Source organism: Nyctibius grandis, chromosome 5 (genome assembly GCF_013368605.1).
Source record: "Nyctibius grandis isolate bNycGra1 chromosome 5, bNycGra1.pri, whole genome shotgun sequence".
Classification (NCBI taxonomy): domain Eukaryota; kingdom Metazoa; phylum Chordata; class Aves; order Nyctibiiformes; family Nyctibiidae; genus Nyctibius; species Nyctibius grandis.
The window spans coordinates 56,578,442-56,606,372 of NC_090662.1; the positions used below are offsets into that span (position 1 = coordinate 56,578,442).

The 27,931-nt window shown below is 42.6% G+C and overlaps 1 protein-coding gene across 1 annotated transcript in view; it reads left to right on the forward strand.

The window, feature by feature from the left end:
• Positions 1-14,968, forward strand: part of SLC17A8 (solute carrier family 17 member 8) — a 33,790-nt gene extending 18,822 nt beyond the window's left edge. Inside the window, exons 6-12 of the mRNA XM_068401429.1 lie at positions 4,587-4,673; positions 5,580-5,719; positions 7,278-7,427; positions 10,961-11,093; positions 12,374-12,484; positions 13,882-14,009; positions 14,630-14,968. Coding sequence (XP_068257530.1) covers positions 4,587-4,673; positions 5,580-5,719; positions 7,278-7,427; positions 10,961-11,093; positions 12,374-12,484; positions 13,882-14,009; positions 14,630-14,968 — 1,088 coding nt within the window. The remainder of the gene's footprint in view (positions 1-4,586; positions 4,674-5,579; positions 5,720-7,277; positions 7,428-10,960; positions 11,094-12,373; positions 12,485-13,881; positions 14,010-14,629) is intronic.
• The last annotated feature ends 12,963 nt before the right edge of the window (positions 14,969-27,931 follow it).

Below are 27,931 nucleotides of genomic sequence, written 5' to 3' on the forward strand. Positions count from 1 at the left end.
TTTACACAGAATCACAGAAACACAGAATGTTAGGGATTGGAAGGGACCTCGAAAGATCATCTAGTCCAATCCCCCTGCCGGAGCAGGATTGCCTAGACCATATCACACAGGAACGCGTCCAGGCGGGTTTTGAATGTCTCCAGAGAAGGAGACTCCACAACCTCTCTGGGCAGCCTGTTCCAGTGTTCGGTCACCCTCACCGTAAAGAAGTTTTTCCTCATATTTAAGTGGAACCTCCTGTGTTCCAGCTTGCACCCATTGCCCCTTGTCCTGTCAAGGGATGTCACTGAGAAGAGCCTGGCTCCATCCTCATGACCCTTTACATATTTATAAACATTAATGAGGTCACCCCTCAGTCTCCTCTTCTCCAAGCTAAAGAGACCCAGCTCCCTCAGCCTCTCCTCATAAGGGAGATGTTCCACTCCCTTATTCATCTTCGTGGCTCTGCGCTGGACTTTCTTTAGCAGTTCCCTGTCCTTCTTGAACTGAGGGGCCCAGAACTGGACACAATACTCCAGATGCGGCCTCACCAGGGCAGAGTAGAGGGGGAGGAGAACCTCTCTCGACCTGCTGACCACACCCCTTCTAATACACCCCAGGATGCCATTGGCCTTCTTGGCCACAAGGGCACACTGCTGGCTCATGGTCATCCTGTTGTCCACTAGGACCCCCAGGTCCCTTTCCCCTACGCTGCTCTCCAACAGGTCTGCCCCCAACTTGTACTCATACATGGGGTTGTTCTTGCCCAGATGCAGGACTCTACACTTGCCCTTGTTATATTTCATTAAATTTCTCCCCGCCCAACTCTCCAGCCTGTCCAGGTCTCTCTGAATGGCTGCGCAGCCTTCCGGCACGTCAGCCACTCCTCCCAGTTTTGTGTCATCAGCGAACTTGCTGACAGTGCACTCTAATCCCTCATCCAAGTCATTAATGAATATATTGAATAGAACTGGTCCCAGAACCGACCCTTGCGGGACTCTGCTAGACACAGGCCTCCAACTGGACTCTGTCCCATTGACCACCACTCTCTGGCTTCTTTCCTTCAGCCAGTTCACAATCCACCTCACTACCCAATCATCCAGACCACACTTCCTCAGTTTAGCTGCGAGGATGCTGTGGGAGACCGTGTCAAACGCTTTACTGAAATCGAGATAGACCACATGCACAGCTTTACCATCATCTGTCCACCGGGTAACATCCTCATAAAAGGCTATCAAGTTGGTTGAGCAAGACTTCCCCTTGGTGAAGCCATGCTGAGTGCCCCTAATGATCCCCCTATCCTTGATGTGTCTAGAGACAGCACCAAGGACAAGTTGTTCCATCACCTTTCCGGGGATGGAGGTGAGGCTGACCGGTCTATAGTTACCTGGGTCCTCCTTCTTGCCCTTTTTGAAGACTGGAGTGACATTCGCTTTCCTCCAGTCCTCAGGCACCTCTCCCGTTGCCCACGACTTAGTAAAGATGATGGAGAGTGGCCTAGCAATGACTTCCGCCAGCTCCCTCAGCACCCGCGGGTGCATCCCATCAGGGCCCATGGATTTATGGACGTCCAGATTGCTTAATTGGTCCCTGACCCAGCCCTCATCTACCAAGACAGATTCCTCCTCTATCCTGACTTCTTCTGAGGCCTCAGGGGTCCGGGGCTCCTCAGGACAGCCTCCAACAGTATAGACAGAGGCAAAGAAGGCATTCAGTAACTCTGCCTTCTTTTTATCCTCTGTCTCCAGGGCCCCCACCTCATTCATCAGTGGGCCTACATTGCCTCTAGTGTTGGCTTTACCTGCAATGTATTTGAAGAAGCCCTTTCTGTTGTCCTTGACCTCTCTTGCAAGGTTTAATTCCAAGGAGGCCTTAGCTTTCCTAGTTGCCTCCCTACATCCTCTGACAACAGACTTATATTCCTCCCAAGTGGCCAGCCCCTCCTTCCATGATCTGTACACCCTCTTCTTCCACTTGAGTTTGCCCAGCAGTTCCCTGTTTAACCATGCAGGTCTCCTGCTACCCTTCCTTGACTTCCTACCTGCTGGGATGCTCTGATCTTGAGCTCGGAAGAAGCAGTCCTTGAATGCTAACCAAGTATCTTGGGCCCCCTTACCTTCTAGTACCCTGTCCCAGGGGATTTCCCCTAGCAATTGCTTGAAAAGGCCAAAGTTGGCCCTCCTGAAGTCCAGGGTTGCGATTCTGCTAGCTATTCTGTTCCTGCCACATGAGATCCTGAACTCTACCATCTCATGGTCACTACAACCAAGGCTGCCCTCAACCTTCACCTCTTCAACCAGACCCTCCTTGTTAGTGAGGATAAGATCCAGCAGCGCTCCTCTCCTAGTTGGCTCATCCACCATTTGCATCAGAAAGTTATCATCAATGCACTGGAGGAACCTCCTGGACTGAGGATGGCTGGCTGAGTAGGCCTCCCAGCAAATATCAGGGTAGTTGAAATCCCCCCATGACAACCAGGCCCTGTAATTGAGAGACTGCTCTCAGCTGCCTGTAGAAGGCCTCATCACCCTCCTCATCCTGTTCCGGTGGCCTGTAATAGACACCCACAACAGTATCACCCCTGCCAGCCTGCCCCTTAATTCGCACCCACAAACTCTCAACTCGCTCCTGATCCGCCCCTGGACAGAACTCAATACATTCTAGTTGCTCACTCACATAAAGAGCAACTCCACCACCTCTCCTTAGCGGCCTGTCTTTCCTGAACAAGACATAGCCATCCATGACCACATTCCAGTCATGCGAGGCGTCCCACCAAGTCTCTGTAATTGCCACTAGATCATAGCCCCCCGACCGAACACGGATTTCCAACTCCTCCTGTTTATTCGCCATGCTGCGTGCATTGGTGTACAGGCATTTCAGGGAGCGAGCTGAGCACACCGATTTCACCCCAGGGAGATGGGAGGCCTCCTGGTCTACCTCAACACTAGAGCGTTGCCCCAGTGGTGCAAGCCCAGCTACTACCCCATCCCCCTTCGAATCTAGTTTAAAGCTCTCCGAATGAGCCCTGCTAATTCCTGTCCCAGAACCCTTTTGCCCCTATGACATAAGCCTTTCCCATGTATTACCGTCACACCTGTTGTCTTATAAAACCAGCCATTATCAAAGAACCCAAAGCCCTGCCTGTAGCACCAGTCTCGTAGCCAGGCATTAATAGAGAGAATCCTACTATTCCATCCCACGTCATCACCTGAAAATGGAAGGAGGGAGGAGAAAACAACTTGTGCCCCAGACTCTTTCACCAACCGTCCTAGGGCCTTGTAGTCTTTCTTCATCCCCCTCAGACTACGGGATGCAGCTTCTTCCCCACCTGTCTGGAAGATCAGCAGGGGGTAGTAGTCTGTGGCCTTTACCAGGTTGGGGAGTTGCCTGGTGATATCCCTGATTCAGGCTCCAGGCAGGCTGCAGACCTCCCTGTGATGGGGGTCAGCTCTGCATATTGGGCCCTCAGATCCCTTTAGGAAGGAGTCTCCAACCACTAAAACTCTTCTCTTCCTCCTTGTGGAGGAGGTAGCTATACACCTGTCAGGTTTTTCTGACTGTGGTGGGACCTCTGATATAGGTTGCCTCTCCACCACATCCCCATTGGACCGGCTGTATTCCACTAGGGCTTCATATCTATTGCTCAGAGGCACCCGTGGAGGTGAGGTAGGCAAGGAGGGCACTCGCCTTTTGCCACGGCCATAGACTTGCCTCCACTCACTCCTCTCCTCTAGGTTATTGTTTTCCACCTGAGAGGGGCAGAGTACAGGTGTCCCTCGATTCTGGGAGCTCTCTGGCAGGTGCTCCCATTTTTTTTGTTGCAGGGAGGGCAAAGCCTGGCTCCACCAGTCTATCTCCATTTCAGCCTCCCGAATGCTCCTAAGCCTTTCTACTTCGGCTTGAAGCCTTTCAACCTGGCTTTGCAGCTGTGCCGCTCGGCCGAGCAGATCATTTACTTGCTCACAGCGCACACAGCCCCCTGACACCACAGAGACGCTGTAGCATTCCCTGCAGCCTGCGACCTGCACCATCGCCTCCTTCCGTGGGAGCTCTGTCTGGGTTCCCACATCCATTTTGGTCTTCTTCCACCGGGTAGATACCATTGTTCTTTCACTGAACTGGGAAATACCTGCTGGTGACACCCCTGGTTCACAGCTCCTTGGCACCTTCCTCGCCTTGTGCACTGGGAGGGAGTCAGAGCCCTCCCCAACGAGCTGCAAACTGCTGCAGCCTCTCCCGCCCTGGGACACACCCAGTCACTGCTGAGTCTCCCACTCCCCTCTGGCCAGGGACTAGTCCCTGCCCTCCAGGAGACTTTTTATCACCCGATCACGATTTGCAAATATCATTTACCTACAGGGCACAGCCCTTCAAACTGCAAAATGAGAATGGTGATCCCATGCCAGTGAACACCAGTCCTTCCCACCACCCAAGCAAAATTTTACAGTTGCCATCCCAATCCCCACGTTCACAAGAAATCATGGTGTCAATCAGCCAGAGATGTCCCTCTAGTTCTGTCCCCCTGAGCACCAGCCTGGATTGTCTGCACTGAAGGCTGCATGCATCTGTCATAGCTGACATGTTTTATTAAACTTTTTTCTCCTCAGGGTCTTATGCAGGTGCAGTGGTCGCCATGCCGCTGGCAGGTGTGCTGGTACAGTACATAGGATGGTCATCTGTCTTTTATATTTATGGTGAGTTGCTTAACATAAAGGATCTCTGTGACTAGATTGGTACTGCCAGCAGTTCTGTTAAACCTGTATAACAATTATGATCAAACTTGTTTTGGGGAATGAAGAAGTTGCAAATGGATATTCCAATGTATTCCCTACTTATTGCAACTTCTGAAAACTGTTATTTTGTAATCATCTGTTGTAAAATATTTTAAAATTGTAATGACCAGGCTACAGCACAGTGACAGGGTTGGATGCAGTTGCAAAGGTTGCTCTGTAACAAACACTCATGTGATATGTGTCCTGAAGTGCACACTAACAGTGAATGCCAAAGCATACACTGCCGATGGGGAGCTGAATGCTTCTGAAACCTTCTGCCCTGACACATCTGCCCCATGCTGCCCACCCTTGGTAAAAGCAGTGCCATCTTTACAAAGCGGTCCCATCACACGGGCATGGCCTCATGGCTGATCCATGATGCCTTGTGCTTCCCCTCATGATATATGGCACAGCTGGCTCAAACCTGTCCTTGCACATCAGCAACCTAGTCAAGATGGGTTTTCTTTGGAGACACAGGCACACCATAAGATTTGCCATTGCAATCTGACTGTGAAGTTCTTTTACGCAGATTGCGACCATTTTATGACTGGTCTGCTTTTTTCCTTCCCCAGGTCCCACATAAAGCTTTGCTTCTGTATTTTCTCTATCCTGCGTGTATCATGTAATCTAAGTGACAAAATGATCAAACACTTTTCAGGAAGGTGTACAATATACAGAGTTAGTTATCATATTTTCTTACTTCCCTGGGCCTATTTTCTACACAGATTTGGTTTAATTGGCTCTTGAAACAAACATCAAGGCCTGCAGATAGTGAAGTGTGGCTTTATTGGTTTTTAAAACCGAGCTTTGCTTTTCCTGCCTCTCCAGGAATGTTTGGGGTTGTTTGGTACATGTTCTGGTTGCTTCATGCCTATGAGACCCCTGCTGCACATCCAACAATAACCAACGAAGAAAGGATGTATATAGAAACAAGTATCGGAGAAGGAGCCAGCCTAGCTAGTGCAAGTGTAAGTAAAAAAGGCTTTTCTGGTTATAATTTGTGAGCACACTGCACAAGATGAGCATATGACTGGATGAATACTATTAGCTGCGTAAGAGCTGCAGAACTATTTGCTGTTGATGTTTAGGGATTTTTCCTTTTATGAAAACTACAGGATCAGGCTCATGCAGCTGGACAGGACGAGTTCAGCTACAGGCAAAACACGTAGTTCTGTTTCAGCTCTTGGCTTATAGGGTCTCCCTAATGTAGGGAGGGAAGGGAGTGGGGAAAGAGGGGGAACAATGCACGCTGATCTCCTGCTCTTGAGTTACTGTATCATGTTGGTTCTAAAAAATATTAATTGAAATGGCTAAATAAGAAACTGGCTGCAGATGTTAATTATCCAGCTGTCTTTTGAGCTCTTATCAAGGATGATTGAAATTCTGAAAGCTTAAGGACAGGGTTTCTGCCCTGCTCACTCTCACAGCAGCTCAGCTCCTTGTTTTGAGACTTCTCTCTCTGAGAGGATCCTGGAGGATCCTGGAAACTTAAAGCTAAAACCTATTTTCCCATCAAATTCCCAGGTAATTCATTTTTGCTAGTGGTGAAAAACAAAGCTGTTTCTTGGTAAGCTGCTCCTTCTTGGCTTTTACTCTTGAACATTCTGGAATGAAATAACTCCAAACTCTTTCCTCTACATGTTTGGCTAATAATAGCCTTGCTGAGAGTATAAAGTACCAGATTCTCCTTTCGGGCATGCTCCTGAAATTTGGCTGAAGTCATTCAGGTCTTGTCTGGAGACACGCATGCTTGTTCCAGGTCTTGATTTTCCCTCTCTGTACAGTTGTTTTACTGCAGAGGACAGTAGTACCATCATCATGTGTTCACACACAACCGCAGGGATATGGTTGCCTGTAGAAAGCAACTACCATTGAAAAAAAAAGGAGAATGCCAATGTATATTGCCATAGTTACATATTTCAGCTTCTGATTTGAATTCTATTATAAGTGAATAGGGCTCTGAAGTGTTCTTTGTTCCAGCTGTATGGAGTATTGCAACATAAATAGAAACTGGAAATGCCAAAAGCGAGTTTTAGAAATTAAATCCTCTACCACGGACTTTCTTTGCTGAATGAAATTAATTAGGTTGAAGAAGGTAGCTGCCTGTCGCTGTGCTACCGCATGTTTCTTAGCTTGGATAATTCTTTTTTCACAGTCCTTTCAATGGAATGTCTCAAACTGCATCATGCCAAAAAGTGGGGAACAGACAAGGTTTCCTCTAGTTTTCTTTGTTTCTGTTATTGATTCTGTTATCCCAGTAGCAGGATCCCAGAACACCTTGTGTAATTTCAGTAAGTAGAGTAATAGTAGCACAGGACTAGTCTTAAATATCCTAAATATTCTAAGGAAGTTTCTCTACCTGTTTTTTGCCACTAGTCCAGGAAACATCTTTCACTTGCATTGTAAGTGATTTGCAGTGTAAATTGGATGCAATGTACTGGATAATCCTGATACTAAAAGATACTTGTCTCTTTATTTTGCCTTCTCCCTACTCAAAAATGCCTTCAATATTTTTTTTCTTCCTAGAAATTTAGTACTCCCTGGAAGAGATTTTTCACTTCAATGCCAGTTTATGCAATCATTGTGGCAAACTTTTGCAGAAGCTGGACCTTTTATTTGCTCCTTATAAGTCAGCCTGCTTACTTTGAAGAAGTCTTTGGATTTGCAATAAGCAAGGTAAATGTCTGAGACAAAGCAGTGACCTTCACACCTCACCCCAGGAGATGCAGAGTGCTTCAGGATCCCCAGACCTCTCTGGAGTCATTACAGTAGATTATTCACAGTAGCTGGGATGACATACTTCTGGTGATCTAATAGAAATAAAAGCTTCCTAGCATCAAATTATTAGCAAAAGGAAAGAACTGAAAAGTTGTTTTGAGAAAGAGTTGATTAAAAAAAACACATATCGTGAAAACCACAAGGTAAGTAAACAGAAATGCACATTTTCTTTAGTGCTGGCAGTTTACCATTACTTGCCAGATAACTGTTATCCTCTTCTTCCCCCCCGCTTCCCCTCTGCCCCGACACAGTTATTTTTCATTGACAATCAGGGGTCAAATTCTGTATGGATTGATATTCCCTGCCACTGCCACTTCATTAAAGCCAGTATTGTTACATTCCCTATTCAGAGCATGAATGAGGACTTCAGAATATTTGTTCCAGAAAAGTTTTCCCAACATTCCTTTAAAAAAAATGACTTGCTATATTGTAAATTATTTTCAAGTGTCATCCTGCAAACCAATAACAAACAGCAGCATTATCTGTGTGATCTGGGAGCACTAGTGTGCTCAGATTCTGCAATGCTGTCGTGGTGGCAGTGTCACTCTGAATGGCCAAGTGCAGCATGGAGGTGAAGAACAGGGGTATTAAGACAAAATAGGTTTGTTTATTCTAAACTGCCTTAATAAATGCTACAGTTGCACTTCTGTACCTCATTAAAAACAAATGTAAAACTGACTCTAAGGAGGTTGCACATCCTAGGAAATAAACTTGAACTTCTCACTAAATTACCGCTTCAAAGAAAAGCTGCTAAAAGATGACATGCTGATCATTAAAACCCTGAAAAGTAGACTTTTTGCATATTTGGGGTAAGTACCAGAGCTAACAGAATAAGTAATAACCCTTTGGCAGAAAATTCACCAAGGGGAAGTCCTGCTTGACCAACTTGATAAACTTCTGTGATGAAATGTCTGGCCTGGTAAATAAGGGGAGAGCAGTGCATTCTGTCTACTTGGACTTCATTAAGGCCTTTTACACTGTCTTCCATAAGATCCTCATAGACAAGCTGTTGATGTATGGGCTGATTGAGCAGACAGTGAGGTGGATTGAAAACTGTCTGAATGGCTGGGACCAGAGGGTGGTGATCAGTAGCACAGTCTAGTTGGAGGCCAGTAACTAGCAGTGTACCCCAGAGGTCAATAGTGGGTCTGACCCTGTTTGACATCTTCATTAATGATCTGGATGGGACAGAGTGTACCCTCAGCCAGTTTGCTGATGACAGAAAACTGGGAGGAGTGGCTGATACGCCAGAGGATTGTGCTGCCATCCAGACGGACCTCGACAGGCTGGAGAAATGGGCTGGCAGGAACCTCATGAAGTTCAACAAGCAGTGAAAAGTCCTGCACTTGGGGAGGAGTAACCCCAGTCACCAGTATGTGCTAAGCACCACCCAGCTGGAAAGCAGCATGGCAGAAAAGGATCTGGGGTCCTGTTGGACACCAGATTGGACATGAGCCAGCAGTGTGCCCCTGTGGTAAAGAAGGTTAATGGTGTCCTGGGCTGCATTAGGCAAAGTGGTGCCAGCAAGTAGAGGGAGGTGATCTTTCCCCTCTACACAGCATTTGTGAGGCCACACCTAGAGTACTGTGTCCGGTTCAAGAGAGACATGGACATATTGGAGAAAGTCCAATGAAGGGCCTCAAAGATGATTAAGGAACTGGAGCATCTCTCCTATGAGGAAAGGCTGGGAGAACTGGGACCGTTGAGCCAGGAGAAGAGGAGGCTCAGGGGTGATCTCATCAATGTATATAAATACCTGAAAGGAGGGTGTAAAGAAGATGGAGCCAGTCTCTTTTCAGTGGTGCCCAGTGACAGGTCAAGTGGCAATGGGCACAAACTGAAACACAGGAGATTCCCTCTGAATGTTAGGAAACACTTTTTTACTGTGAGGGTGATTGAACGCTGTCACAGGTTGCTCAGAGAGGTTGTGGAGTCTCCATCCTTGGAGTCATTCCAAAGTCATCTGGACACGGTCCTGGGCAATCTGCTCTAGGTGATCCTGTTTGAGCAAGAGGATTGGAGAAGATGACCTCCTGAGGCTCCTTCCAACCTCAACCATTCTATGATTCTGTAATTCCATGAAAATGAAAAGAAGATATCACCAATTTGTAGGCTATAATCCCACAAGAATAAAAATACATGCATGACTTTAAATATATGCTTAGTTAATAATTTGTAAAATTATATCATAGTGTCAGGTTTTATGCTGTATGTTCTTTCAGTCAATATACAACATGCAGGTGCTGCCTTCATTTACATAATGGCAGGTAACAGGGACAGATTTGTTAAGGAGCTCCTTAAGAACATGAATAGTAAAAATATATAAAAGCAGTGGAAAACTAATATCAGGACACATAAGATAGGGCTTTTTGATGTATACAATAGAAGTTAATATTAACAGTCTTCTATGCAACTCTTTAGTGTAACTATGGAAAAGCAGGGATATTGCATGATATTTCTAAGGTGAGACTCTCACTTGTGCTCTGGCTTCTACTCCTGGGTATTCCTTCTATCACTCAGATTTGGGCATCTACTCTAACCAGCTAAACTAGAGCAGTTTTCTTGTGTGCCTTTGCTGGTCATTGGAGAGAGGAGAAACTCCATCACAGCACCCGCCCCAGACTTTTGAGACAGTTCTCTTTTTCATTTTTATCATAGCTTGGATCCCTTCCCTGTGACTAGGGACAAATACTCAGAGATTTTCCTACTGTCAGAAAAGAAATAGAAAGAGGAGGGAAAAACCCTACCAGCCCTTCTATCCTTCAGAGAAAGAGAGAAGGAAGAAGAAAAAGCACCCTACTCCCCAAAAAATGAAGGAAGGTGCCCAGACACCTTCCACTTCACTGGTGCCCTCGATGTTGGGTGGCCAAGGGATGCTCTGCACAGGTCCAGCTTCCTGACAGGGGCGAGTTACTGACTGCCCTTTTGGACAGGGCACTGTGTGATCCCAGTAGTGAACAAACAGCCCCGTTTCTGACCCTATCTGTCAGGGACAGTATCTGGCACCTCGAGGAGCATCCTGTAGGCTCCACTTCCCAGGTACAGCATCCTGCTGAGACCCACCTCACAAGTCCCAGCAGAGATGGTGGACCAAAGCTGAGGTGGATAGCTTCTGGCCATGTCATGGCTTACATACTGCTATTACTGGAAAGGCCTGGGAGAAAAGATGCTACTACCTGGACAAGAGTATGCTGGAGTCTCTCAAGCTCCTAGAAATTCCTAAAGATGGGACAAAGGTAGCTTAAGGTCACCCAGGTCTTGGTTGCGGGTCCTATTGGACCTGTCTGTAATCCTCCCACACAAGGATCCAGGATAAAAAAGTGCCTGATGGGGCAAAAAAAGGAGGTGAAGAAAAGGTCTTGTTCCTGTTCTGTTCGCCCTAAATCCTGAGGGAGGACACGAACAGTAATCACTCATTTGTCTAATTGCAGGTTGGCCTTTTGTCAGCAGTTCCTCACATGGTCATGACAATCATCGTACCCATTGGAGGGCAGCTAGCTGACTTCTTACGGAGCAGGAAGATTTTAACCACTACCACTGTAAGGAAGGTCATGAATTGTGGAGGTACTATTTGATTCTGAAAATACAGTGTTTCAATTGCATGCTGCAGTCGATGTCTCTTGTGTAATTGTAACAAGAGACAAAGTACTCTAGATTGCATTCGCAGCTGGTTAATCTGAAGCGTTTAATGGAGAGCTGATGGTCGATGTCCTCATGGTATAAATCCTTACTCATATGAGCATGCTTTTAAAAAGCAAGGAGGCAAGAAGCCTGGTTAATAATTAAGAGGGCAATAGGAACTGGCCCAGAAGAGTAGTATGATCAAATAGGCCTCATTCTGCAAACGCATACAGACAAAGCCATCCATGTACTGTGGTGCTCGAGAGACCCTTTCCCAGTAGATGCAGTCTTGCAATAACTTGCCATGTTCCCATGTGCTACTTCCAGCAGAACCCACTGGCAAGTTTAGGCTGGAAAGGTTGCGTAAAAAAGAAAAGGCAAGGGATGGACAGACTCATTTTTACTCAGCACAAAAGAATTTGTTTCTAGTTCAGTCACTGAACTGAAAAATCAATGACATCTACATGTAGGGGTGATACTAAATTAGAGAAAAAATTTCAAGCCAGATAGACAGCCTGTGGAGTCATTCTCTGCTGTCAATTCGTGGCTTACATTATTTATGGATGGCAGGGACTGCCTGAAATAGAGACGCCTGTGGTCAGAGATGCCATGCAGCTTGGCTATGCATCTTCACAAAGGATTCTCAAATTCATTGTATTTTCAGGGTGTATTTTTAGTGTCATTCAAAAAAACTAAACAGAAGGACTGTAATGTTACATATTAGAAAATGTTAATTTGAGGTAATGGCAGAGACTGGAAGTCTCCGGTAATGCTCAGGGATGTCCTGTTGTGTTGACGGCACACTTGTATGCAAAATACTCTTTTGTTCCATTTACCAAGAGCATCTCACATCAGCACAAACATGAGAAACTGAAGGCAAGAAGTATTTTTCTCCTTTCCCTATCATGTTCATGTGTTTATGAATTTTCCAGTGCTTTGTACAGAGTCACTTTCTCATCGTTTCTCTGTACTGCTCAGTGACTTAACTTCACCAATTGCTTGGGTCATTTACACAGCAATGAGGAGAAAAAAGTATATTATTGAACAATGAATATTCAAATATTTCTGCAAATCCACAAAGCTTCCAAGAATGTTCAAGAATAGCTATAAGATATGAAAGAATTTAGTCTCATTTTAAGCTGCTATTCTAGCTAGAACTTATTAGTATCTCAGTGACCAATAGTAATTGAAATGTAATTTATTCCCATGTGTTTCATTTGAAGGCTTTGGGATGGAAGCAACCTTGCTTTTAGTGGTTGGTTATTCTCATACAAAAGGTGTGGCTATTTCCTTTCTGGTGTTAGCAGTAGGCTTCAGTGGCTTTGCAATTTCAGGTAAGAATTAATCATATTCTTGGTTTTACTATTAGTGATACAAGTGATGTTATTATCCTCACTGTTGTTACTGTCATCATTTATATTATTCTGTTTGCTCTTAATGTGGATGCTTATGGGTTATTCCCTATTTCTTCCCATATCAGAAATAATTTTCTTCAGTATCTATGAAACGTGTTGGACCTAGGACATGAAGCTTTGAAAGAACCTGCTCTTTATTGATTCCGGTTTACATCAGCTTTGTGCTGTTATTTTCTAATACACTTTTACAGTGTCAGCCACCTTTTCTTCTTGCATAAACAGTATCCCTTAAAGGAGAGAGAGAGAATTACTCTGGAATGAATAGTTGCTCAAAGGCTATCAGTTGCAACCCCGCTCCCAGCCCTAGCTGCCAGTTTCTGCTTTCTAGGTCAGTCCCCTCTCTGTTATGTCCTATAACCAGCCCTTCTCCATAACAGGTGTTTCTGACACTTTCATGGGTCTCACCGGTGTCAGACTGACTTTTGTAGCTCCACCAGTACCATTGTTATTAAAAAAACCCTTTCATTATGAAGATGGAAGGCCATCAGGTAGCAGACTGCCAAGAAGATGGATCTGTTGAGCGAAATTGACCAGCAAAGTAACTGCTGGTCTTCAGTTGGTTCAGGATTATGCAGAAGGGAAGTAGTTTTGCCTACTCAGTTACGAGGTGCTTGCACAGCAGGCCATTTCTGTCAATCAATTTTTATTGCAGGATTTTCCCAGTATTCAGCTTTTTACTGTATTTAATCTCATGGACTTGGAATTCACCATACTTTCTTGTGATCATCCATGGCTCATATGACTAATTTTCATTACCTAAAGCAAGATAATTATCTGAGCTGATTTTTACTATTTATTTTTTATTTCTTAATAAAATATGTACCCAGAAGATACACTACAGTAAGGGTAATTATTTTTCCTACTGGTTTATATTCTGCATTTTTTATCATGTTGTTAAGCTGCTACTTAAAGTACTGGAAAACATGTATTAAAAAACACTACTACCTAAATCAAAAGATATCAGACATTTGACAAGCATGAGTCATTCATTCCTTAATTAAAAAATGTTTGCTGAGTGCATTGTTTCAGTATGAGAAGATGGGAAGCACAGATACTTTAAATGAGGCCAAAACAAACTATATTTTCTATACAATATGATCCCATAGGTGGGAAAAAAAGGAGTTTTGAAAAAGACTAGAGAGTTGCAATGTATCTTCCATCTTTATCACCAAGAAAATACTACCCTTCTTTCTGATATATGTAGTAGGGGCTTTCCTGCCTTTTTCAGGCTTCTTCAGCCAGAACGGCTGTAGAAAGCCCTGTTGGCCTGGTAACGCAATGCTGTACAGTTGACCGTTGTCTCTCATTTGTTGTAGGGTTCAATGTGAATCATTTGGACATAGCCCCACGTTATGCCAGCATTCTGATGGGGATCTCCAACGGTGTGGGGACACTGTCGGGCATGGTATGCCCACTTATCGTTGGTGCAATGACAAAACATAAGGTAATATTTCTCCATGTTTTCTAGGAAAAGGATAAGGTAATGCAACAAAATTTAAGACATTTCAAAGCTTCCCGGGAACTCCATTTAATCATTGATCTCTGCAGCTCTTTTCTGATGTTGTTTGTTTTAAACATTCACTTTTACAATATCACGGGGGCCAGATTCTCAGCTATTATAAACTAATTATCTATATAAGGAGATATTATTTTATACCACCTGAGGCTGGGTCTCTGCAACATCCCCATACTACTGGGTAATGCTTATAGGACTTGGGAAACTCCTCTACAACACTTCCCTGGTAGGGTTCCTAAGCAACCACTGATCTACAACAAGATTAACTTAGTTGGTAGAGAAATCCCTGCATTTCCAACTCCACAAATATTTCACATACAAGAGAGAAACCTCACTGTGAGAAAAAAAAATCCCATGTTTTGTTTTATTAGCCATTGTTATTAAAAAAAAAAATCTTCACAGTGACTCTCCTAAATTGTCCTATCTGTAACATCATGAATCAAACAGTGATCACGGTCATTGTTCAATATATGCTAATTCATGGCCTAATTCAGAAAGTAATATTTCTTTTTACTGCAAAGTTAATGAGACCTACACCATTCTTTCAGACCCGGGAAGAATGGCAAAACGTCTTTCTGATCGCAGCCCTGGTGCATTACAGTGGAGTGATATTCTACGCTATCTTTGCTTCTGGGGAGAAGCAGGAATGGGCTGATCCAGAAAAGCTCAGTGAAGAGAAATGTGGCATAATTGATCAGGATGAACTAGCTGAAGAAACAGAGATGAACAATGAAACTTTTGTAAGTCCAAAGAAAATGTATGGTGCTACCAGTCAACACAGTGAAGTACAGAGAAGGGAGTGGAGAAGGCAGAAACAAGTTACTCAAGACATGGAAGAACAGACTTTTTACCATTATGAAAATGGAAATTTTCAAGATTTGTCATAATACTTGAAATTGTAAAGTTTGTACAGCAGCTACTCCCATCCCCCCTTCTGCCTAGCTGCCCCAAATAATCTAGTATCCGTATTTATTCTCTTATTCAATCATGTAACATCTGGCCATGTGGCTAGATACAAGGGGTAGTAGTTCCCTTCTAATAGTATGGAAGAGGGCTAACAACAATGGGACTGGTGAAATGATACTAAATCCTTGCTCAGCCATTGTATCCTCTTGGGAGGAGCTCCTGCACCCATTACGAGAGGACCAGCCCCGGCAGGTCTCCTGCTTGGTGCAAGCCTATGACTGTAGGAGCAAGGAGTGCCCTCACCTTCTTGCCTGAACAGAGAAAGGACAAGGTTTTATCACATGGTGGATCCACAGTGATATATGTAATTTCCAGTGGCATGAAAGTCTGCCCTAAGTGGCTCTGCTTTGCCTTTTTAGGATTCCCGTAGGTTGGCATTTGAACTGCTTAACCCATGTCAAACTGCAAGCTCATGCTGAAAGAAAAGCAGTTTTATGGCAGTAGGCTGTAATTAATTACTAATGGTCACTCAATAACAGGAAGACGAACACGTAGCAGAGACGGCACAGTATTCTTCAACAGTTCATTCAAATTGATTGACAGTCTGCTTTATATGCGCAGCCCACGGAGTCTGGATAAGGCAATAAAATGGACACGTGAGATTTCTCCACCTCCAAAGATTTTGTGCTGGCATGAAATAATTTTGAATACAAAATCATCGTTAGTGATGCAATATTATTAATCCTTATGAAATGAAATCTTAGTCCTGTTGGGATTAGGTTTCTCATTCAATTCATTATTGTGAAGTAATTTAAATATATTTTTCTAGTATTATACTGATAGAGTTCCTCACATCAACTGCAGCAGTCCTCATTTAGGTGAATGATCTTACAAAAGTAAAGTCTTTAGTTCTGGATCTGTAACTTTTCAATGCCTCAGTCTTGCCGTTGCTACAAATGAAGTACCGTACCATTTAAAAGTTGACAGAGTATTTATGTCTGAAAGTAATTTTCTTTTGCCATTGGTATATGTTTGACAGTATAAAGTGGCTTTAGCCTTTTTCTACCATTTTTAGAATCAACCAGTGGAGCATGCTGTATCATTTCAAGCAGTTAGCTGCAACTCAGAGACTCACTGTGGCATTAATACTCTCTTCAGAATGGAGAATTTCAGTAAGCTGTGATTTAATTTGTCTTTCATTATGATTATTGCCTCATTAAATTCAAGTGAAAGCTATCCTGTCTAGCCTACGATGTGCTTTGTGATGTTTCAGTGTTATTGTTCTCATGTACCATATATAGCCACTGTGATGCACATGAGATTTGAATATCCCTAACATGTATTTTGCTATTTTGTTGAAGTGCAATTGAGTACCACGAGTGGAATTACACTTGTACATTCATTTGAATCCATGGATGATTCATCTTCTCTACGAATGCAATTAAATAGGGAGACCAGGAAGTTAGCTGATTCTGTTTCATGTCTCTGGTTCCTTTTCTACCCAGCAAAATCCAATTTGCAACTATGTATGGACGAGAAGTAAAGTAAGGTGAATGGATGGTGCCTAATTTGAGTCCAGTGAGGATTTTTTAATTGGTATCAGCACATAATTTATTGGTATGGGTATTGTTATGGTACAGCTCAATCCTACCTTGACACAATGCAGGTTATTAATAAGCCACTCAAAAAATATTATAGCTTTATTCTGTTAGGACAGAAGATAATATTTTTTCAAAATTGTAAAATTCAGTTTAGACTAGAGTTGCTTATTTAATTACTGACATTTAGAACAGGCATAAGAAAATATATTCTTTCTTGCAGGTTATAGTCAACATTTGGTGATTTAAGTGGCAGGAGCTTGAGTCAAATGTTCTCACCAGTCTATCAAAAAAGCCGGACCAGCTGCTGTCAAACTATTTTGCAATGTTCACCACATCTTATGAAAGAGAGAGGGCCACTTCTTTGCATATGTGCAAATCAAACAGCTTCTTCCTCCCTCTCCAATCATGTAGGATGCATGTAGTTACTACAGGAACTCTTAATAGGGAAAACCATATTGTGAAAGGATTTAATATAAGAAACTGTCTAAGTATAATCTGGCAGAGAGGAAAGAGTAAGAGAATCAGCTGGTCTTATTAAAGAGAAGACCAGACAATGGACTATTCTAGAAACAGTAATGTTTTCTGAGAAGCAGCATCATTTTTCCAGTAATGATAAAGAGTAACTTTCCTGTCTTGCTAAGAGGAACACAAAAGGAGTTAATGTCGTCGTTACAACAAAGGATTACAAACATCCCCAAAATTTGAGAAATGGCCAGCCGGCACATGAGAGCTTGGTTGCCTCTCTGGTGCATGTAGCTGCTCTTTCTAACTGTTAGAGATATGTGCCACAGCTGTCACAAGTGACGTGATACAGTGAGGAGCTTAGTTTAGCAGGTTCATTTCATATCCGCAGACTGCACTGATTTAGTTCAGTGGAAGTTTGACTTCAATGGACATTTGAGCATTATTTAATGCCCTGAAAGAAATGGTTTTAAAACATTTGGACGAGATTTTGCACTTAAGTAATTTCTTCCTTTTCTAAATTTAAATGCTTCCAGAGGCAAAATATAATCCCTGACAAGATGAAGTTATGCACAGACCACAATGTTTTTCCAGGCAGTCACATTCAGATGTTTGGGCTGTCTTTCTCCCTCTCCTTTTCATCCGTTTAAAACTGTTCAGGTGCATTGCGTGAAGTGTAAACATCAGCACTGGTTGGAAATTAGTTTTCTTTCCTGGAAATCTTTGTTACTTAATCAACACTCTGCTCTACACAGTGACTTCCACAATACTGTATGACCAAGAATAAAGCATTGAGATCAAACAGGTTTTGTAACTCCATTTTTGCTGGATGATCTGCAACCTGCTCCAACAACCTTTTCCTGTGGGATCTGGGAAAGTGCAATCACTGATGGTGTTTCTTCTAAAACTGACTTCTTAAAATATGTTAGAATTTGGAACATTTATACTATCAGGCAAACAGCTGGCATATCCCAACCTGACTCCAAAAAGGTCATGGCTCTAATGCTAGTGGATGCGAATAACTCAAATGATATTTTCTAAGGGGAAATATTAGCTTGATTAAACTTCATTTATTGCATTATTTGTGTATTTTTCTGTCCCCATGTCCAACACAACTTTTGCATGTTTTCATATATAAGACAGTGCTCATACACTCAGAGTTTGATTTGAAAATGGCTTTCTGATTGGAGAAGGAAGCAAAATTTGGTTTATATTGGAAAAAAGATCTTAAGCAAGCTAGAGGAAGAGTCAGCTCTCCGTAATGTGAAATGGTAGAATAGATAGGCCACAGAATATTAATTTAAGTCTGAGAAGAGAAAAAGTAGGACAGTAAGTCCTAGCTATATGTTGTTCAGTATTGTACAGTGTTGTTATCCATTGGTCTTTCTTAACAAAGCAAGCTGCAGCTTTTATTTCCTTGACACCTGATGTTTCTAGGCACTACTAGCAGAAGTCTGATGGTAATTAATACTCCTCTCATATTTATGTAAGAGTTAAACAAAATGTTCCCTGTAGTGAGAAAGGAAAAAATAATGACAGAAACGACAAAAATTCACCTAAGTAGAAACATATCCAGGGAAATAATCACTTGGTCCAAAAGAGTGTACAGACTTTTGGGTAAAGAATATAAGGGCATCCAGATGTTAACAAAGTGCCAGGAGGACTCTCAGGTGTGTAACATAATTAATTTGAAAGTATCAAGGCAAAAATTAATTCAAGGTCATGCAAAATGTGTCATGGCTTCACATGAATGTTTCCAATTGACTCCTGCTGTCAGATAGTTACAGAGGTCTTTAAGTTTAGTCATTATTTTAAGGATTTTTTTAAGGAAAATTTTGTGAAAAAACAGATTTCTTACCTTATTTTTCTTCCCATTTTCTGTTAAAGACCTTAATTTGAGAGTGCTATTTAATTATTCATGTTTTAAGAGAGAAGAGTGAGTATTTCTTGTGGTTAAAAGAATAGAAAGGGGAAAAGAGAAAAAGAGAAAGCAAGTTGCAGCTAAGAGCCAATACAGACAAGGAATCAGCTTCCAAATCCTGGAAATAGAACTTGGAGTTCTTAGATTTTTGAGTTAAAAACCTACAGGATGGGTCAGGACCTGATAATCTGCACCATCCCAAGGTTCAGGGAGTTTACTCAGGTCTCGTTTCAAAGCTTAACTCTCACGAAATCAGGAATAAATAAATAGGGAGTTTAAAAACTCCTCATTCTTACATCATCCAAATGCTTATGTTGGATTAGATAACACTACTAGTGAGATCACACTACTAACACTACTGCAGCTCTATATGTACATGCAGAAGACAGTCTGGCAGGATTCTTTGTAAAAATGCTTTTAATTACTCACTTACTGATACCAGTTATTTCTTAACTTCCATTTGATAACAATGTTTAGCTGTGACAGGAAAAAATGTCCCTTCTTTTATCTCAGCCTTTTTTGGTTTTAGTGTTTATACCATTTATAATTTTTACAGCTCTTCTATAAGCAAAATTGCTGCATAAGTAAAGAAAGAAATTTATGTAAGAAATGTAGTGAGACTGTACTTCTTTGTGGTGACCTGTCTTTAAAAATAACATAATAAAAGCCAACACATTTTTCCCCAAGAGCATACCATTTGCATATTTTAGGTGTACGTCATAATAAAAGCTTGATTCATTTAACTTGTTTCTCCCCCTCATTTAATTAGTGTATTGGATATCTGCAGCAGCCAACAGGCTACATTTGTTTATGTATAACCATATTTATCTGCTCAGTAAGGTCAGTGCTCAGACTCTTGCTGTACAAACTTTTGGCATCTACTTTGCTCCTTGTTTTAGGCTTAGTTCTACCTGCATGACAAATTCAGAGCTCCTTTGAGCAGGTCATGGCTGTTTTGTTAAATATGTGTTAGGAAAACACTGGAACTCATGAAAAATAAATCTCCGTTGGTTCAGAGCTGTGGCTGCCCAGGGGTGTCTCACAAATCTTTGGAGTACCAACCTCAGGAAGACAACAACTTTTGTAAAACAGGAAATATTTAAGGTACCCAATAAAAATAGCTCTGCTCTCATGAGCTGGCAGTCATCACCAGAAGCACCATGCCAGGTGCTTTCTCTCTGCTGGACATAGCTGTAATGAACAGCAAGGTAATTAGTCAGAGAAACTTGCTGATACCATGATTAAGATAAGGGGAATGGGACTTTCTCTTGTTTTAGGGAGGACTTTGAACCTATCTGCTTGTTCCCTGCCCCCTCCCCTGTGTAATCAAAAGAAAGATGACTGCATGTCCTGAGAGACCCGATCTATGTCCTGACAGTGATCAGTTCTGTAGTTTCTGCTGGTAGAATTCTGCAGGGGGATGGAATCGGCTTATGGGTCCCTGCTGATTCATGGTGGGCAAGGGAAAATCACAGTACTAATGTGCAACTTGAATTTAGACGTGAAAGACATTAACGTTAAGGACAAAAACAAGTGAAGGACGATCAACCTGAGTCAGTGTAATGTTACTCCTCTGGAATAACGCTGCTCTATGGGGCAGGCAAAGGCAGCTGGGAGTAACTCCAGCAGGTAGGTTTTCCCTCAACAAGGGAATGCAATATCCTCTGTCCTGCACTGTTCACTTCCCATTTCCCATTGGTCTGCACTGGCTGCAGGTTTACTTGTTACAATGCTTTGGGCATAGTACAGAAAAGAGCTACAGTTGCACTGGACCCTTATCTTTACTCTGTATTTTCTTGTTTTCATGTGTGGCTTCTCCCGACCCTCGCTAACTTATGGAATGGTACACAAGACCCCAGGGCAACACAGAGCCAATAATAGCAAGGGTTTGCCCTTTAGCAAATTCCCTGTTTTATTTTTATTTGCTAGAAAGAGGGACATTTTATGCCGAGGTTCCTGCTTGCAGCAGCAGCCTAAGCAGCCTGGCCGTGACGGGTAGCTGAGGTGTTACCCTGGCTGGCCAGGGGTCAAGGCTGCGCTGGCCTGCTCCGCACCCTCTGCTCTGCCAGAGCACCAAGGGAAATGTCACGCTTGGACAGAGCTGGAGGGCAAAGTCGATGACAAAGCTGGGAGGGAAACTGCAGTCAGGATCTCTGTCCCCTGCCCGTGTTGGCTGCATCGGTTACAGGAACTGTCAGAGCATGAGAACCAGCCAGCGTTCCTAAGCCGTTTTCTGCACCCCTCCTCCACAGTTTTACTATTTCCAAGCGTCCACCTCTATTCCAACTTCATGAAAAGCTGTGAGCAGCTTAAGATGCCCCTTGCTGACTGGCAACCTCTGCTGTTACATGTACTTATGACAAGGAGCAGACCACAGCTAATTCCTTCTCCTCACATGTCAGATGCTTCAACCCGTTAAACATCTTAATGGCTTTTCGCTGGACTCACTCCAGTAAGTTCGTGTCCTGCTTGCACTGGGGACCCCAGAACTGGACCCAGCAGCCCAGATGGGTCTCACCAGGGCTGAGCAAGGCAGAGGGATCACCTCCCTTGATCTGTTGGCAATGCTCTTGCTAACCAGCCCAAGGGGCTGTTGACCCTTTTTTGCCATGAAGGCACATTGCTGGCTCATGTTCAACTTCTTGTCCACTAGGATGCCCAAGGGCTTCTCTGCTAAGCTGCTTTCCAGCCCACCAGTGTCTATTGCTGCATGGGGTTATTCCTTCCCAGGTGCAGGACTTGAGGTCCCCCATGAGGACCACGGGCTGCCCACATGAGGCTTCTTCCAGTTGTCCGAAGAAGGTTTGATCTACTACTTCCTGTTCGGGCAGTCTGTAGGAGACACGCACCACAGCATTGCCCTCATTGGTCTGCCTCTAATCCTGACCAGTAAACTCTCAGCTGGCTCAAACTCCATCCCAAGGCACAGCTCCATGCATGCTTGCTGCTCTTGTGTACAGGGCAATTCTTCTTCCTTGCTGACCCGGTCTGTCCTTCCTAAATAGCCTATATCCATCCAAGGCCGCACTCCATTAGTATGAGCTATCCCACCATGACTCCATGATCCCAATGAGATCAGAGCCCTCCAATTGCACACAGACCTCTAATTCCTTCTATTTCCCCCTCATGCTGCGTTAGGGAGTGCATGAGTATCCACTATCTAAAGGCAAATAATGGAGGCACCCTGAATTTTTAATTAATTTCTCAAACAATGGACTAGGAAGTAGATTGCTAAAATACTGCTAAATCATGATATCAAGTGGAGGGATCAAGGGTGGGTACAGGAAAACAATGCTTTTTCACACCTCAGTTATTGCCTTGAAGTAATCCAAGGTCAGGTGCAAAGGCAGTCAAGGTCTCATTTCATTTTAGCACCTGCTGGCTGACATTCCTATTACGGAAGTCATCACGTCTCTGCCCACTTTTACTGGTAATCTCAAAAAACAGAAGGGCTATATTCAGGCCATTATAGATCAAGCTTTTCCACTTGAAGAAATGAGAAGCAGTATATTTACAGAACAGAGATTTATTACATTCAAGAAGCCTAAAGTATCTGGTTAATTACAGTTAAATTCCTGGAATAAATTGATGATATTCCAAACAAGACTTTATCAGCTTCTTTGCAATACAGGCCATTTTACTGGCATGCTGTTCAAAGGTTTCTGTTGCAACTCATATTTAGGAGAGTTACGTAAAACTTGATGTAGGAATGAGTGACAAAGGTTTTATTTATTTCGTATTATTATCTGTTGACTTTTAAAGACCTAAGTAACAAGACAGGTTAAGCAACAAGTCAATGATTAAACTGACAAAATGAGTATCAACTATGCTAGTTTTAAAAGAGATTTAGAAAGTATGAAGTCTAAAACATATAGTTCTCTGAGTTGTAAGTTGAAGTACTAACATTTTCAGCTTCAGTTATATTTTTCTGTTCTACTGCTTATTTACAGCCTCTGATATATATTAACTATCCTTTTTCTCAGGCAATTTAATTTTGTATAATCTGTAATGTCAGAGGAGAGGCATATGTTGGTAATTTCAATTTTAGATCAACTTTACAATACAACTGGTTTATGCTTTGTCAAATTTTCCTAGAAGATTTAAGAACTGGTGTTTCTTCAAGCAAACTTTATTTAAAATAGAGGGTATCATGCTATAGCAGTGACATTGAGGTCTTGTATAGTTCAAGATTACAGTTCATCACCTACCTGAATAGCAATTCTGTCACTGGGAAAATAGCAGCTCTCTCACATTTTCTAATTTTGAGTTATCTTTCTTGGAATAAATTGCAAGTGGTAAGAACTAAGTATCCTCTTCCTTGGCCTTCTCTGGAATGAACTGGATGTGCAGAAAAAAGAATGCAGTTCCAGGTTAATGTACATTTCCTGGTTGATATCACATATCCAGGAGAAAAATATTTTCTATTTTTAAAAACTTATGTTGCTACATGCATTTTTTTTCCCTCTATCAATCTTTTATTTGGCAACATGCATGTTTATTGGCTGCACATTAATAAGACACAATCTGAAATACAGAATCATCTGCTAGTATCTGGGTAATTTCCACGCATATGGGAAGGAACAACCTCAATCGTCAGTGACGTTAATTTCTTTGTTAACCCCTTGTACAGATTCTGTTTCCTTTGAGTAGAAACAGCAACACTTGCACATAGGCACACACTTCTGCTTCAGCCAAAAAAAAATTAATGTGTAAGTTTGCTGCAGCTAAGCCTCAGCTGTAGTCCACATGATAACCAGGACAGCAGCTCCCTGGTTATGGATCATTGGTGCTGTCTTGTTTTAACTTTTCACTTAAACGTAAGAGATCAGAAACTGGAACTTCATTCTCCATGCTACATGGGGGCTGGTTCGTGTGGGCTAGGGATGTTTTTGTTAAGTAGTTATGTACATCAAAGTGGTTGGTAGGAGGGCTCCTGATTGCTGCTGGAGTCCATTTCTCTACTAGTTCCTGCCAGACAAAAGAGTTAACACCAGGGCTGGCTGCTTGGTCCCGCCTTTGCTCCGAAGAACTTCCTAGACAGTATTTCTGCAACAGTAACACCTTCCTTTCCCCATTTGCCATTGTGGTAATCAGTTTCTATGTCCAAGAAATGCAAATATGGCTATAATGGGCTGGTGAAACATAGGGACCGATCCCATACGCTCTTGAGGATTTATTCCACCATGGGTTAGCAGCTGAGAAAGGGCTGTCTCCTGTATGAGCATGTCTCATCTTCTGGGTGGGCAATTCAATTGCTCAGGGGAAATGCCAGTTTTGGGGGAAGGCTTGTAAATTCAGAGTTATAGCCACAGTACCCCACTAGCTTGAACCAATTTTGAGGAAACCTTGAGAGAAAGGATAGAAACCTCTAATTTGGCTCCATATTTGTGAGGAGCCAGAACAGAGGGAGGAACAATGGTTTATGCTGCTGAGTAGGTGAACTGCCGTGCTTTGAACTGATTTTTACTCTTTTGCACGTAAGTTGTCTCATCCTACACACCTATTTAGAGAAACCTTTAAAGCCTAAAATTCATTAATTTGTAAGACTCTCTTCCTTGTGAAGTTTTGGTAGGAGGTGTCACTAAAGACAAGAAACAGAACCAGACAAATTTCCCATGCATGTAATCTACTCTATCACTATTCTCTAGATAACCTGGTTTTGCTATATCTTTTCTGTTAATGGAAACACAAAATGTACGTGCCAAGTGAGATTTGAGATAAATGAGGGATCTGCCAATGCAAATGATTCATATTTTGGGATATGACCCAATTTTGGACAAAAAGGGTATTCAGATTAGGTTTTGATAAATGAAACTCTTCTTTAGAGTGAGCCCAAGTTAATACTTCTATGAGATAAGTAACCTCTGCATTTCCTGATCTGTGTTATTTAAATTTAATAAATTTTATATTGCATTTAATTTCTTTCTTCCAAAAAGGGAAGCAATTTGTTTTCAGAATGATGTAAACTGAAGATTAGGAAAGAAAGGAAAATAAACGAAATCCTTTAATTCTCTCAAGAGCTATTGTTTAACATCCCCTTAACTTCCTCTTCAACCACCCCACTTTTCTTTGGCTTTCAGATCTCTTTCTCTGTTTGCTAGGTGGAAACCAAGAGGATGATCTGACTGACCTGGGCCCTAGTACATGAAATAAGGATCCTCTGCCCAGTTGTTATGGTCTTCCACTCTCCTCAATTTCATGCCTGTGTTTCTTAGCCCTCACTACACACGCACTGCCTGCTCACTTGCGTGTTACTGCTAGTTATAACAGTTATTACGTCATGCTTTTTTTGCACCTCCATGGCTAAGGAGACGATTGTCCTAGAAGAGCCATGGCCATTTCAGAGCTCTTTGCTGTAATGTGCCTAGGAGCTCTGCACGAGTTTCACCAGTCATCGCACCAACATCTTCCACATTGAGGTGGGAAGGTCTCCACCAACAGAGTCATGGCTGACTTTGTTGGAATTAAGGTGGAGGCAATTGAAAGATAATATGATATAATTTCTCACTTTTCAGAGTTTGGCAATATCTCAGCTATGTCCAGGACCCAATGTTATCTAATTTCCAGCCCCTTTGATTTTTCTTTAGCTGGTTGGAGTCATGAGTACTCTTCAGCTGAACCTGTGACATGAACTTTTTAATATCTCAGTCTTCTCAGTGCAAGTTGGACATTAGGGGTCTAGTCCTGCTGCTGCTCCTCTTGCCTGCCACAAGTGACCATAACCATCTTCATCATTTTTACAAAGTCTGGTAAGGAATGAGGAAGAGCCAACAAAAGCTTTGAGAGCTGCTCTACATCAGGGTCCTGAGGACACTAATAGGCTTTAACAGCCCTGATCAGCCTCACCTGGGACCTCCCACACACCCTGCCCATGGGCTCAGGATGCTATTTAAGTGCAAGTCTGGGCCTCTAGTACTGGCCTATGATAAGCTGGAGGTGTGCTTGGTGCTGCCTTCTTGTGTCCTGGCTCACTGGTGGATTTTTCCCAGGTGAACTGTGGATGTAAGCTGTAGCCTGCATTATCTCCGGTCCTGCCTCTGCTCTGTCTCCTGAGTGGATTTCAGGTCGATGTTGCAGTAGTGTGTCTCCAGTCCTGTATCTGGCCCTATCTCTTCCTGCTGCTCTTGGCTGATCCGTGGATGGCCTCTGGTCCTGATCCACCATGTTGCCTCCTCTGGGCCTGTTGCTACCAGCACCCTGGCCCAACTCAGGTACTGTGGGACTATGCACTGTCACTGGGGCTATCTTCAGTTCCTGGCTCATCCTTCTCATGGAACAGCCCTGCTCCTGCTCTTTGCTGATGTTCAAATGTCTTCCTTGCAGAAGGAAAAAGTCAGCTTCTTCCAAACTGAGTACTGCATGATTCCTCATAGCCAAATCTGATGTTCCCCCTTCTCCTGGATGTATAAGCAGATGTAATGAGCTTTCCATCAGCTGCTAAGTGTGTGATGTCCCCTTGTTCCCTGGGTGGTCATGGACCTCTTGGGGTAGGATGGGGCAGTTCCCCTGGGTTTTGCTCTGAGTACTTGTCTGGGGTCCTGTGCCTGCTCTGCAGCACCCCCCTCAACAAGCAATGAGAGCAGTCACCTGTATGCAATGCTTCAGAGAATGGTAGGGTCTCTTCTAGAGCAAGAAAGTATAGAACTGAGGGTTTAAAATTCTAACAGTGATTCTGGCTTCCAAATAGCCTTAGCAGAGGCTCCTCCTGCACCTCCAATCGCTTACACTCATGTGATGCCTAGACTATATTTCCTCTCCCATCCTGAAAGAAATGATTTCTTGTTAGTGATTGAATGAGTTCTTTTAAACATCTTTCTTTTTCCTTGACACTACACACAGTAAGAAAAACAAGTAGGAGTTTAAATATTTGCAGAATGAATTTACTTAATATGCATATTTTAGTGATTCAAAAGTCCATCTAAAAATATCCCAATATTTATTTATTAATAATACTCCACTCATCGCCTTTGACATTTAGTTTAAAAGAACTACTTAGTAATGAAAGTATTCATTTACTGGAATAGATCAACATTTCATAATATTTTTGTCTCTCCAAATATTTACATAAATGAAGGCTAGCCCTTATTAACTCAATCACTATCATACTGTATAACATCAAAATGTCAAGAGGAAAAAATTGAGAGAATAAAGTGTATATTTACTCAGAGACCTCTAGAAGGACTTCTTATCAGCTAATACTGACTAACATATTTAACTTAAAGCTGTGATTCCTCTAGGAACTTTTAAACTTGTAACCTCTAGAAGGGGGGAGGGGAGGGGAAGGGCATGTAATATCAATGCCTTAATTAAAATTTAAAATAATGAGAGAGAATCTGATGTGGATAACCAGAATTTATTTATAGAAAAATAATTTTTAAATTTCAGTTGAATTCAGCTGGGGGGAGGTAGACCAAGTTTCCCATACTGAAGTTTAGTATCTAATATTGTAGCTGATTCCACATATGCTCAGCTCCCCTCTTGCTCCCAGACAGTTGTAAGATGGTCTTATTAATAACATATATGCTCTTGTTAGAGAATGTTGACTAACTACTAACTGCTTGCTGTTAGGGAGGAATTTTCCCATTTAGAATAGATTATTCCATGGTCATTTTACCCTTTCATGACCCTCCACTTTAAATATGCGAGTGATAAAGACAGAATATCGGATTTCATCAGGGCACAACATAGGATTGTTGAATGAATTTTGCCCTGTTCAGAAACTGAATGATCAGAGAGCAACTTATAATAAAGAGGCTCTCATTAATGAAAGTGTTATCACCAGCAACAAGGTACTATCACCCCACTTTTTGAGCCAACTTCCCCCATGCACCCTGCCAGGGCATTAATGAGCATCTCAAGTCTCTGTACTGATGGACAAGCTGGGATTCACAATGTTTTAATACAGCCCGTGTTTGGATTTTCGCAAAGAAAGAATTGTTAATGAGTAACCCTTGTCCATT